The sequence below is a fragment of the Colletotrichum scovillei genome, assembly GCF_011075155.1.
Source record: "Colletotrichum scovillei strain TJNH1 chromosome Unknown Contig00007, whole genome shotgun sequence".
NCBI classification, from domain to species: Eukaryota; Fungi; Ascomycota; class Sordariomycetes; order Glomerellales; family Glomerellaceae; genus Colletotrichum; species Colletotrichum scovillei.
Window position 1 is genome coordinate 1,492,682 of NW_023336265.1, and position 11,166 is coordinate 1,503,847.

Below are 11,166 nucleotides of genomic sequence, written 5' to 3' on the forward strand. Positions count from 1 at the left end.
ATACAGGACCCTGGGACAACGTGTTGGACACCATGTCACAATCCGGCAATTCTGAACCGACGTTGTGAACCCCTTGCCACCACGATGTACGTACGCCTGCCAGGGGTTGAACGCAGCTATAATCAACGGATACAAAGGCCCACCTCATGCGGCTTTGCTTCAGCAAGCCAGTGCAGATCCACGTACAACGGTACACGCGCATTTACCAGGTGCCAGACTACTACTGCAGTTAAACCCTTGCCAACGTAGCCCAAGAAAGACGACCACCTCGCGGTAATGGTGACACCCGACAACTCAAACAGGAGCGCGAGGGGAATCACGTTCATCAGAGATCTTTCGTCAAAACAGACCAATGGATCATGATCGTATCTTACGTACTACGTTCTGTGATGATTTGCGCCAGACTTGCAGACACCAGAGCTCAATGAGTCAACTGTCCTGATCAGTATCGTTCAGCTAGGTCGAACAACATGCTCAACTTTACGTCTAATACTTCAGCACGGCACCTCGTAGCAGGGATTTGTTGGATACGGAACGCCGTCCTCAGTGAAGAAGAGATGAGGGGCCAATGGTTACGATCCACCCACTGTCCAAATTTGTACGGAGCACTTTGCGCAGTGAAGCCGTACTGGGGCCAGACTGCAGTCAGCGCTCGATTTGAACCCCTCAAGCTTCCCGTTTCAACGGCGCAACTGGGACTACTGCACCCCGGCCTTTAAAGTCGCTAGAGAGCTTCTGTCATTATGACAGAATGGGTCGAGCGTGCATTTGTCCAAAGCATCCCGAAGCTTCTCAATGCCATGGAATCCGACATCGATATAACTAAACTTTAGCCGCAACCACACCCAAAACTACGGACCGAAACGATGTTGCTTCTTTCTACATCCCTTGCATCCCGGGTTTGAGCCAAGACGCCTAGCCCTGACATCTGAACTTTGGCTTACTTGCGTCTGCCATAACTCCACGCCTTGACTTGACTCCTCCTCTAGTCAGACAACCGCCAGGCACGTTGCGTGGCCCACGTCAGATCTCACGAGTCTTGACCATGCAACGCACAGAGAGCGATCAGTCAGTCCACGACGTACTCCTTGACGATCGAGAGACAGAGAATCCCTCCCCTGGCAGTGTTTGGTAGGCTATAGCGACTGGTGGCGCTGGCGCGAAGCAGCTTTGATTCGTTCACCGGTAACGCTTCAAGGCCATAGCGCATGAGTAGTCGCGGTATTCGCACCGGCCCAAACTCATACTGGCTCTTGCGCCGCCCGAGCTTGCATGGCCCGACCAGCAACTTGGCAAGACAGCGCCGATCATCTTCCCACAAACACCACCGTCAACTTGGTTGATCTCTGGCGACATTGCGCTCAGATCGCTTCTTCTTCGTCCCTCCGCACGTTTCCATGCCTTCAAGTGGAGGCAGCTGGGGTGTTCTCGGGCCATGTTTCTCTGCATCTTTGGATTCTGGCACTCTGAAGTCTGGGCTGTTGGTAGTACAGCCACTTGCCGAAGCAAAGATGCAAGTCATGTCACTTTGATCTGCTGGTGGAATCCGCCATTATCGCACGCTGAAGGGCTTCGAACAATATTCTTTCCACGGCGCATACCTGCTCAAACAACTAGAGAGATGCTCGGTAGCCATCAACATCAGTATCTAATCCACAATTGGGATACCCCAGGATAGCAGGCTACCAATACCCCAGGTTTAGGCGCAGCCACAAATTTCCATATCGCCATACCAGTCCTGCCAATGTCCAAAAGGAGTTCAAGCGCGCGAGGATTCACGTTGGTTTCTAGAAGCTTGGCCTCTGCGAGCATGGCCGCCAGGGTAGAACGGCGGATAAGCACGGCACTGGTCAGGAGTACCTTGCACTATCGCCTCCATGAGGCCATTAGACAGGAGGCGGCGGCGATAGTCCTGTGTCGTCCTTTCATCCGCGCGAGGCTATCTTGTCCAGCAATGGTCTCTTCTTGGACCGTGCTTCAACTTGGACACATACCAAATCGATTTGATTTCCACGAGATTTTTAGAGAACCTATCCCAAGCTCGGTCAGTTGCACAGTGCGACACGACATGGATGGATGAAGTTCCGGACAGGCCACTTAAATGGATGGCCAATCCATGTCCGGAGGGCGACAATGCGACGACTGGGTTGTAGTCGCAGACATGCTTTTGTGGAGCATGAACTGACCTTCCATCGATTCTCGAGTCTTGACATTCGGCTGACTCGATGCAACAGGCATAGCGTGGCCGAAGTGGTTGCTGGGAGTCTCAAGAGGTTCCCTCAGCCATGGGGAAGAGTCGTCGTCGTCGATAAGGATCCGCAAGCGACGGCCCCATTGTGCCGTCACGAGACGGAGGTGTAGCCAAACGTTGTCGAGCACCGTCAGAGATAGCACCGGGGCCCCAATCCACAGCTCATCTCCTGGCGAAACGGAGCCAGTCTCCAATCGGTAGGTATCCGTGCTGGCATATCTCGCTCGCGGGCCGCCATCATACGCAGTAATTAGCAATTCGAGAACTGCAGGCCTGTGGTGTGTTGAGCAGCTGCAGCAGAAGCTTGTCATTCTAGAAGCCCTGGATGATCATTTCGATCCACCCCCTGGCCTGCAGCAGCGCCATCCGCCATCGTCTCCGTCCGACATGGGTCCAACAACGATCTCTGATTATTCGAGTAAGGATGCCTGCAATTCACGAATACTCTCTAGCTGTATTCGCCTCGCAATGCGATTTGGTTGTTGGTCGCGGGCTCGGGGCCGAAGTGATGGGATTGATTATGTACACGCAACGATTTGCGTGTGTCTGCGAATCAGGTCACGTATTCGTGCGATATCTCTCTCTACTGAGAGCTCTGCCATTACCACAAATTGGGCCCATTGAAAGGGATCCACCGCGTGCCCAAGTGCGGTCTCCGCGCCTCCACAAGTCAGATCGTGAAGTCTCATGAAGAGTTTCTTCGACAGCTCAAAACACATCATTCATAGCTCGCGGATGATGTTGACAGGTCGGCAGCTCATCCCATTGGAAAGATTTTAGGATGATTGAATACTTGTCACAGAAAACCGATCTCACGGTGGTCAAATCACAGGTGGCTGCTCCAGTATCAGAAAACACACCATCCTAGAATCGATCCGCAAACCCTTTATACTCCAGATGACAGAGTTACAACCGGATATCCCGAACAAAATTGTTATTGCCGCAGCGGAGCCACTTCCTTCGGGATCGTGGGGGTTGATCGCTATCTGATTTGAGATTTAGGTTTTGCTAACATTATTCGAGATCTTTTCCCGCCTCGCCCTGGGTATCATCCTCACCCTCCGCGTTTACACGCTTACCTTCGACACCCTGGACAACCTCGGCCACGATGCTCTCGATGTAAGCCTGGTCCCTGTAGCGGAAAGAAAGAAAAAAGTCAGCCATCCAAAGTTGAACTTTGATGTTTGGAAATATCCACAGCTATGATCTGTGAGCACATCTCTGCGCAGTTTGATGACTTACCTTCCAACCAACGTCACGGTGCCGTTCTGGCCCCACCGGGGATAGCTGCCGACCTTGACGCCCTTGGGCTCGACCTTGGCCGCGAGCTGCGTCAGGTAGCCGGCGACGGCGCTCTCCGGGAGCGGAGTAGAAATGAGCACGCGGCAGAGGCCTTTGCCCTCCGGATCGGTGAGCCGGGGCACGATGCCTGGCTTCAGCCCGTCGAGGAGCTTCTCAACTGTTTCCCACCAAGCGTTAGATCAGTACCATATCCGGGCAGAAAGATTGGAACCTACAAAGTCGCGGGACGCCCGGCAAGATGTGAACGTTGCCGTTGACGACGTTGACCGGCACCCAGAGGTCCTCGTGGGGGAAGACGAATTGCTTCTTGGGGTCGCGCTTCTCGTCTGTGGGGAGGATGACCATGCGCAGCTTCGCCTGCAGGGCGGGCGAGTCGACGTCCCAGTCAAAGTTTGGCTGGCCCGGGTGCGGCTTGGACAGCTTCTTCATCTTTTCGAAGGCTTCCTGGTTCAGGACGAGGGGTAGGTCAAAGGCCTTTGCTATTGACTGGTATGTGATGTCGTCGTGTCTGTGGAAATTACCTAGTCAACTATCAAGTTTCACGGCAAGGGTCGGATTTCCACGTTTCTTACGTTGGACCGATTCCGCCGCTGAGAATAGCGTGTTAGCTGAGGTGCTGGTTGCCATTGAGATTTGGAGGGAACGTACCTGGTTACCACAAAGTCGTAACGATCGCTCATGCGCCTGACGGCTTCGACGATTTCGCTCTCATCGTCTTCAATGACTTCGACTCGCTTCAAGTTCTGCCTTTGGGATCAGCCACATTCCTATGAAGCACTCATTACATATTGAATAACTCACAATGCCCAGAGAAAAGCACCACTTGGCCATGTAAGCCGAGTTGGTCTATGGTAATCGGTTAACACGGATTGGTCACCACAGGCCTACTCGCCGAAATAGCTGGCCGTTTCTGAAATGCCATTTACTCACATCAACTGTCTACGGATTACGATGGAAATATTAGCATTCCCTACAGTTTATGATCTCGTCGATAAGACTTCTCCTCACCTTTCCGCCGAGAACCTCATCTCCGATGATGAGACACGCCGCCGTGTGAATCGTGCGGGTGTTGCGCTCGTCTGCCGAAACCATGATTCTGCTGCTGCGGGCGAAGCCGGCGGAGACTGGGAAAGCGGCGGGCTTAACAGCTTGTGTTATTGATTGGGCCGAGGGGAGATGCCGAGACAGCTGGGTGAGTCGCGCGAACATGAGAAAACGACAACACCCGATGTGAAGCGGTGTGTGTATACGGGATGAGGTGCAAGTGTGTATGTGTGTGTGTGTGTGTGTGTGTGTGTGTGTGCACCTCAACTGTGTCTTACGCGACTTATCTCGAACCGATGGATTTTCGTCTCACAAAAATCGATGATGTCATATGTTGGGAAGAAAACGAAGGTTTTCGGCAAAAGGAGAGAGGAAAGGTCACGACAAACGGGAAGGTTTACGGCAACGGGGCCATGAGCTGATTAGAGTGGGCGGAAGAGAGAGATGCAGGGTCTCTCTTTGGGTACGGGCCGGGGCAGGAGGAGGAGAGCGGAATCGAGAGTAAGGCGTCAGAAAGCACGAATCAAATGTTGAGATGCGGGAGCTCCTCTGGAGGCTCCGAGCTCCGGTTCGGGGCGAGCGGAGGACGGTCCTGCGGTGTATGAGATCACGTGACTGTTTGCTCTCATTGTCGTTATAATGGGGTTCCAAAGGATGCCTCTGCTGCCTTGATTGACAATCATCCCTTGCTTGGGCTGTTTCTATTGATCTTTAAGATGATCAATCCGAGACAAAGGTAAAGCCCAGACATTCATCCTATGTACTCCCTCCCAGCTCTTACTGCAAGATGCTTGATATTTTCTCTTGACATATTTCCGCGTTCTGTCAATCATTTGGACAGCAAAAGACTTGAATACTTCCAGAGAACCCTAAAATAGCAAAATCATCAGAGACAGTGTCACCAGTTGAGAAATAGACATGCTGTATTTGAACAACCCAAGCTAAGGTATCTCAGGTATATAGAAGAAGTGCATGACTTACATCGGCAAATAATCGGAAGGACTGGATGACTTGAAAGCTCCCGTCCAGCGGGACGGTGGGTGAGGTCACTTTGGTGGGGCCCCGCCCAAATGGCGCGCGCGGGGCTTTCGTTGCGCTGGTCTCAACTCCGTCGGAGGCGGGGGAGGGGTGGCTTGACTTTCGGCCTGACGGTTTCTAGTGTATAGTGCTTGCGACGACGAAAGCTACCCTCCCTTACCAAATAAACCTCAAGGAGCCTTGGGGATATCGTTACATTCTCATAGGACGACAGCTTTCGATCCTCCGGGCTTTTCGAGAATTTCGTTGCTCGCTTACCTCCGTTGCATATCTCGAACAAGACTTGATAGTGCCCCTCCCTGGCCAACCCCTCCTTGAAGACCAGCTATGGTGTGTGAGCAAGCTTTCCTGTCGCAAACGCAACTGTCACTAGAATGCCCAAGACTGACTTGCCGTATTTGACACCATTAGGCCTCCGAATCGCGGCTCTACACCTTCTCCCAGGAGACAAAGGACCACCTGCGCAAGTTCCGCCTCGGAACCTCGCGGTCTAGCAGTGCTCAAGCTGTCATTTGTATGTATGTCTCGTTTATGTCAAACACTAGTCTCGGCTAGATAGATACCTTAGGCGCCGGACCAACAAAGTGTATATCTTAGATGCTGACTTCATGTTGCTTTAATAGACTACATTGACAAGAACACGCACGAGATCAAGCAAGACGACGACAAGGTCGTGTACAAGTCCCTCGAGGAGATTAGCGACGACCTCCCGGACCACAGCCCGCGCTTCATCCTGCTGAGCTACCCGCTTACACTGGTATGTTTTCTCATGAAACGAGGAGAAGGAGGAAGGATCTAATATTCTAACACCTTTTGTTTTCTCCTGTAGGCCTCCGGCCGCTTGTCGGTTCCGTACGTCCTGATCTACTACCTCCCCACCACTTGCAACAGCGAGATACGGATGCTCTACGCCGGCGCCAAGGAGCTGATGCGGAATACGAGCGAGGTCATCCGCGTGATTGACATTCGGGAGGCTGAGGATCTGGAGGAGATACCGGAGAAGCTGGGCGCCGAGTAAAGAGGCGGTACAAATTTGGGAAAAAAAGGAAAAAGAAAAGAGATGATATGAGGCATGAACATCTGCAAGGCTGGGAGGAAGCATCCACATAGACAGTCGAGGGAGAGGGGACCACAGGCTTGGCCCCGTCCATGATGAAGAACAGGACGGTAGTATGCAGCGTTCCGCGTACATAATACAAGTGCTTTGCCGACACAGCTTCTTCCCAAAATGCTGATGGATATCTTTTGTTATTTCTTTCGTTAAGTAACGTCTAAATCATGACCAGAAGAGCAATGTCTTCTCCATTTAATTCTCGGGCAACACATCCTTCTCATTCAGCCCCATCTCCTTGCTCACATTCCTCACCACCTCCTTAAACGCCAGACACGCAGGGCTGTCCGGGAAACTATCAAAGAAGCTCTCGCCATAGTCGCACGCCATCCCGATCCGCGGGTCCAGCGGCACGCTCCCCAAAAACGGCACCCCCATCTCCTCGGCCAGCGCCCGCCCGCCGCCCGTCGTCGCGCGGAAGATCTCGCTCTGGTTCGTGCACTTGGGGCACACGAAGCCCGCCATGTTCTCCGCGAGGCCGAGGACGCGGATGCCCGCTTTCCGGCAAAAGTCAATCTCCTTGCGGACGTCGAGGAGGGAGACCTCCTGCGGCGTGGTGACGACGACGGCGCCGTCGATGCCGCTGTCGCGGAGGAACGTGTTCACGCTGAGGTGCTCGTCCGAGGTGCCGGGCGGCGTGTCGACGAGGAGGAAGTCGAGGGGTCCCCACTCCACGTCCTTGAGGAACTGCTTGATGAGGCCGTTCTTCTTGGCGCCGCGCCAGATGATGGCGGCGTCGCGGTCGGGGAGCATGAACTGGATGGACATGACTCCCAAATTGTCGAGGACCCAGACGGGCGACCAGCCCGCGCCGGAGACGTGGATCGTCTCGGCCTCGACGCCCAGCATCTTTGGGATCGAGGGCCCGCAGATGTCCGTGTCCATGACGCCGACGGCGCTGTCCGGGTTCGTGGCGAAGGCGTGGGCGAGGAGGGTGGTGAAGGTGGACTTGCCGACGCCGCCTTTGCCTGACAGGACGAGGATCTTGTGGGCGATGCCGGAGAGGCGGGAGGCGATGATAGGTATGTCCGGGTCCGGGCCCTTTACGGCGGTGGCGGCGCAGATTTCCTTGTTGGGGCAGCCGGCGCAGGAGTCTGCTGTGCCGGCGGCGGCGGATTCCGGGCCCGGGCAGTGTTCTGGTTCTGGGGCGACGAGGGAGGGTTTCTGTTTGAGGGGGTTGGCGAGGACGTCTTGGACCGCTGAGTCGGGGTCCGCCTCCAGGGAGGGGGCCATCTTTGTGTACGCGCTGTGGTTTGCTCGTGAGATGAGTGGTGTTTGGAGGTGCGGGGAGGGTTGCGAGTGATGTGCAGTCAGATCCTATCGGTTATAGTGAAAGTTGAAGGCGTGTAGATGAGATGGGTGAGTTGTCTTGAGGTTGAGGTCTGGTCCGGCACCGGCGATGGGGTGAGGCCAAGTGAGGTGAAGTTGATTGATAAGCCGGATTGCAAAGCGGTCCTGTGGCGGCAGTCAAGATCGAACTCGTCACAAGTTGAAGACTTATACGGGAAATACTGACGAGGGAGTTTCAGTTCGTTTGCTGCTTGGAGAAGCCAGAGTCCACTGTGAATTGTACGAAGGTAGAAGTATAAGGTATCTAAGATGAAGAGCGGTTGACAAAATGAGTTGCTGTGAGTGGTGGCAATACCGCCTTGGAAGTTCGCCGTAGTTGCAACCCCACTTAATAGAGTCACTCTTCAACACGAACTTTGCTGATGTAACCAAAAGTTAAGCTTTGCCAGACTGACAGCTGCTCTGGATGGAAGCCAAAAGCATACAAATTGTCAACAAAAAGTCATTATATGCACCCAGCGAGATGGAAACACATCATGGGTGACAACGGCAAAAGATGAGGTCCATCCAGGATTCGAACCTGGGCCTACGGAAGGTTCTGAGAATCAGAATCCGACGTCCTAACCAACTAGACTAATAGACCAATCAGAGCTATTGGCTTCTATTAAGGGAGGTGAAGATGACGGCCTATTATTGAAGGTCTAGTGGATAGCAAGACCCGTGGTATTACGTACGGTGAAATGCCCTCCCAGCTGAAGTGCCTGCGTTTTGCAGGAAATGCAGCTGTGGACTGGGCTGCAGGGTTCCCTTTTCCAGTGAGGGGCAGATCTTATCGGGTGCCAATCACCCCGCTATGCCCCTCGCAAAATTTCTACAGCCAGCCCGACTTTATCAGATCCGACGGGCAAGAGACCACCCCTCGGAGGTAAGTCTTAGTCCATTCCGCCCTCCTAGAATACAATCGGCCCACGCCTTTCTTCTATTTTTCTTTCCATTCAAGCCTCACTTTGAGTCACCGCAAACTTTCATTGACGGCATTGTTGTCACTTTCTTTCAGTCTCTAGAAACAAAAGATACCCCCTCTCCATTTACGCACACCCCAAAAAAGAAAACGCAACAATGTCATCCTCCGCCGACCTCCCCGAGACGCGCGAGACCCTCGAGGCCATCGCCGCCGCCGACCAGTCCCAGACCATCGCCGAGCTACGCAAGACGCTCACCTCCGAGACGACCCCTCTCCCCATCCGCTTCCGCGCCCTCTTCTCCCTCAAGCACGTCGCCTGCAACAGCAAGGGCCCTGACAGCGAGGCCGCCATCGAGGCCATCGCCGCCGGCTTCGCCTCCCCCTCGGCCCTGCTCAAGCACGAGCTCGCCTACTGCCTCGGCCAGACGGCCAACCTCGTTGCCGTCCCCTACCTGCGCAATGTCCTGACCGACCTCCAGGAGGACCCCATGTGCCGCCACGAGGCCGCCGAGGCCCTTGGTGCCCTGGGTGACGCTAGCCAGCTGGACATCCTGAGGGAGTACAGGGATCGCGAGGGCGAGGACATCTGCATTGTTGAGACGTGCGAGATTGCCATCGACCGTCTCGAGTGGGAGAACTCTGAGCAGAGAAAGCTGGAGAAGTTGCGCAAGAGGTAAGACTTGCATTGCTACCGTGGAGTCCAGAAACGGGGGTATCTTAATTTCACTATGCTAACGCCTATGCCCTCGTGCTTCTACAGCGACTTCACGTCCGTCGACCCCGCGCCTCCCATGGAAGAGTCGCAGCGCACCGTGCCAGAGCTCGAAAAGACTCTCATGGATTCGAGCCTGCCCCTTTTCCTGCGCTACCGCGCCATGTTCGCCCTGCGCGACCTCGCGTCGCCGCCCGACCTGCCGACCGCCGTCCCCGCGGTGCTGGCCCTCGCCAAGGGCCTCGCCGACTCCTCCGCCCTGTTCCGCCACGAGATCGCCTTCGTCTTCGGCCAGCTGTCGCACCCGGCCTCCATCCCCGCGCTGACCGAGGCGCTCAGCAACACCGAGGAGGCCAGCATGGTGCGGCACGAGGCCGCCGAGGCGCTGGGCAGCCTGGGCGACGAGGAGGGCGTCGAGGCGACGCTCCTCAAGTTCCTGCACGACAAGGAGAAGGTTGTGCGCGAGAGCGTCATCGTGGCGCTGGACATGGCCGAGTTCGAGTCAAGCGGCCAGACGGAGTACGCGTTGATTCCCGAGGCGGCCAAGGCGGCTGCTTGAACACGAAGTGGTCTTTTTGGTTTTGGGAAAGTTGGGTCGGGCAGGTAAATATTCGGGTGGTATTAGGTACTTAAAAGCGACGGGCAAAAAGTTTAGTGCATTTCAGTTGTTATGAGACCATCTGGAAGACAAGTCGGTTAGTATAAAGTTGGGAAATAATGCTAGCTCGGTCGGAATAAAAAGAGGCATTAGCGTACTTGAAACCGCATTCGCAGGTGAAAAAGATGGTGCTGCCTTCGTCTGCACTGCGAAGCTGCACGGCGGTGAAGCGGACCTCCTCTGCGCCGCACTTGGGGCATGTCTCCCTGATCGTGGCCTCGGTGTTGACGTTGGTTCTGTCGACAGCCTGAACGTTGGACTGGAGCTTCTGTCTGAGTTGGGAAGGGAAATCGGAAGGCTTGGTCTGTGTAGTAATCGTCTTGGCGCCAGTGTCTGTATCGACCTTGTTAGTTTGGAGTCTTGCAGACTATTGTAACCAAGTACGCCAGCGGCGATGAGCCTACCCTTGTTATCGGCACCGCAGCAGTCGCAGGTGAGGGTGTTCTTCTCCGTGCCCATTGACGCGGGCAGAAGGTTACCGCAATCGGTGCAGAAGACGAGAGTTCCAATGGCGGACATGGCTGCGGTGGTATCGAAGTGTGACGGTATTGAGTGTCTCCAGGCGTTCGGGTTGTATGGTGATCGACGGGGTATCGCGGCAGACAGACCAACAAAATATTTCTTCCAAGAAATTCGGACAATCGTTACCCTCTTATCGTTATCTTTGATCTTATCGATTGTCTTTCATTGTCGGGCGTCCCCACCCAGTGGCATATTATGTAATCACAACTCAGGCTTGCTGCAGACTGCGAGGTGTGCAAGACAAAGAACCTTGAAAGTGCCAGGGGAAACAGGA

At 54.5% G+C, this 11,166-nt stretch overlaps 5 protein-coding genes across 5 annotated transcripts; 2 read left to right on the forward strand and 3 right to left on the reverse strand.

The window, feature by feature from the left end:
• Positions 1–3,192: 3,192 nt before the first annotated feature.
• Positions 3,193–5,139, reverse strand: HER10_EVM0008744 (molybdenum cofactor synthesis domain-containing protein). Its single transcript, XM_035478254.1, has 8 exons — positions 4,562–5,139; positions 4,484–4,492; positions 4,355–4,399; positions 4,202–4,296; positions 4,126–4,143; positions 3,769–4,061; positions 3,494–3,710; positions 3,193–3,383 (listed from the first exon to the last, which is right to left on the reverse strand). The coding sequence occupies exons 1-8, from the start codon at positions 4,760–4,762 to the stop codon at positions 3,266–3,268; spliced, it is 996 nt and encodes a 331-aa protein (XP_035331683.1). The 5' UTR covers positions 4,763–5,139; the 3' UTR covers positions 3,193–3,265.
• An 823-nt stretch (positions 5,140–5,962) lies between these two features.
• HER10_EVM0005946 (GMF family protein) lies at positions 5,963–6,653 on the forward strand (the record flags this gene model as incomplete). Its single annotated transcript, XM_035475547.1, has 4 exons — positions 5,963–5,965; positions 6,047–6,149; positions 6,259–6,392; positions 6,465–6,653. 4 exons carry the CDS (start codon positions 5,963–5,965, stop codon positions 6,651–6,653), a joined length of 429 nt encoding a protein of 142 aa, XP_035331504.1.
• Positions 6,654–6,941: 288 nt separating this feature from the next.
• On the reverse strand, positions 6,942–7,979 carry HER10_EVM0011324 (uncharacterized protein; the record flags this gene model as incomplete). The annotated part of the gene is made up of 1 exon (XM_035480759.1): positions 6,942–7,979. The coding sequence occupies one exon, from the start codon at positions 7,977–7,979 to the stop codon at positions 6,942–6,944; it is 1,038 nt and encodes a 345-aa protein (XP_035331844.1).
• A 1,062-nt stretch (positions 7,980–9,041) lies between these two features.
• On the forward strand, positions 9,042–10,458 carry HER10_EVM0003558 (deoxyhypusine hydroxylase). Its single transcript, XM_035473231.1, has 2 exons — positions 9,042–9,673; positions 9,761–10,458. Exons 1-2 carry the CDS (start codon positions 9,156–9,158, stop codon positions 10,269–10,271), a joined length of 1,029 nt encoding a protein of 342 aa, XP_035331360.1. The 5' UTR covers positions 9,042–9,155; the 3' UTR covers positions 10,272–10,458.
• HER10_EVM0000283 (transcription factor S-II) lies at positions 10,374–10,889 on the reverse strand (the record flags this gene model as incomplete). The annotated part of the gene is made up of 3 exons (XM_035470071.1): positions 10,374–10,392; positions 10,469–10,703; positions 10,775–10,889. 3 exons carry the CDS (start codon positions 10,887–10,889, stop codon positions 10,374–10,376), a joined length of 369 nt encoding a protein of 122 aa, XP_035331130.1.
• Between the last annotated feature and the right edge of the window lie 277 nt (positions 10,890–11,166).

Bases quoted from the DNA above. Each gene is read 5' to 3' on its own strand.
- HER10_EVM0008744 (XM_035478254.1), bottom strand. From the start codon at position 4,762: ATGTTCGCGCGACTCACCCAGCTGTCTCGGCATCTCCCCTCGGCCCAA. The intron at 4,297-4,354 runs GTGAGTTATTCA...TCCCAAAGGCAG, and splicing joins GGTGCTTTTCTCTGGGCATT to AACTTGAAGCGAGTCGAAGT. The intron at 3,384-3,493 runs GTAAGTCATCAA...TTTCCGCTACAG, and splicing joins ACCGTGACGTTGGTTGGAAG to GGACCAGGCTTACATCGAGA.
- HER10_EVM0003558 (XM_035473231.1), top strand. From the start codon at position 9,156: ATGTCATCCTCCGCCGACCTCCCCGAGACGCGCGAGACCCTCGAGGCC. The intron at 9,674-9,760 runs GTAAGACTTGCA...GTGCTTCTACAG, and splicing joins CTGGAGAAGTTGCGCAAGAG to CGACTTCACGTCCGTCGACC.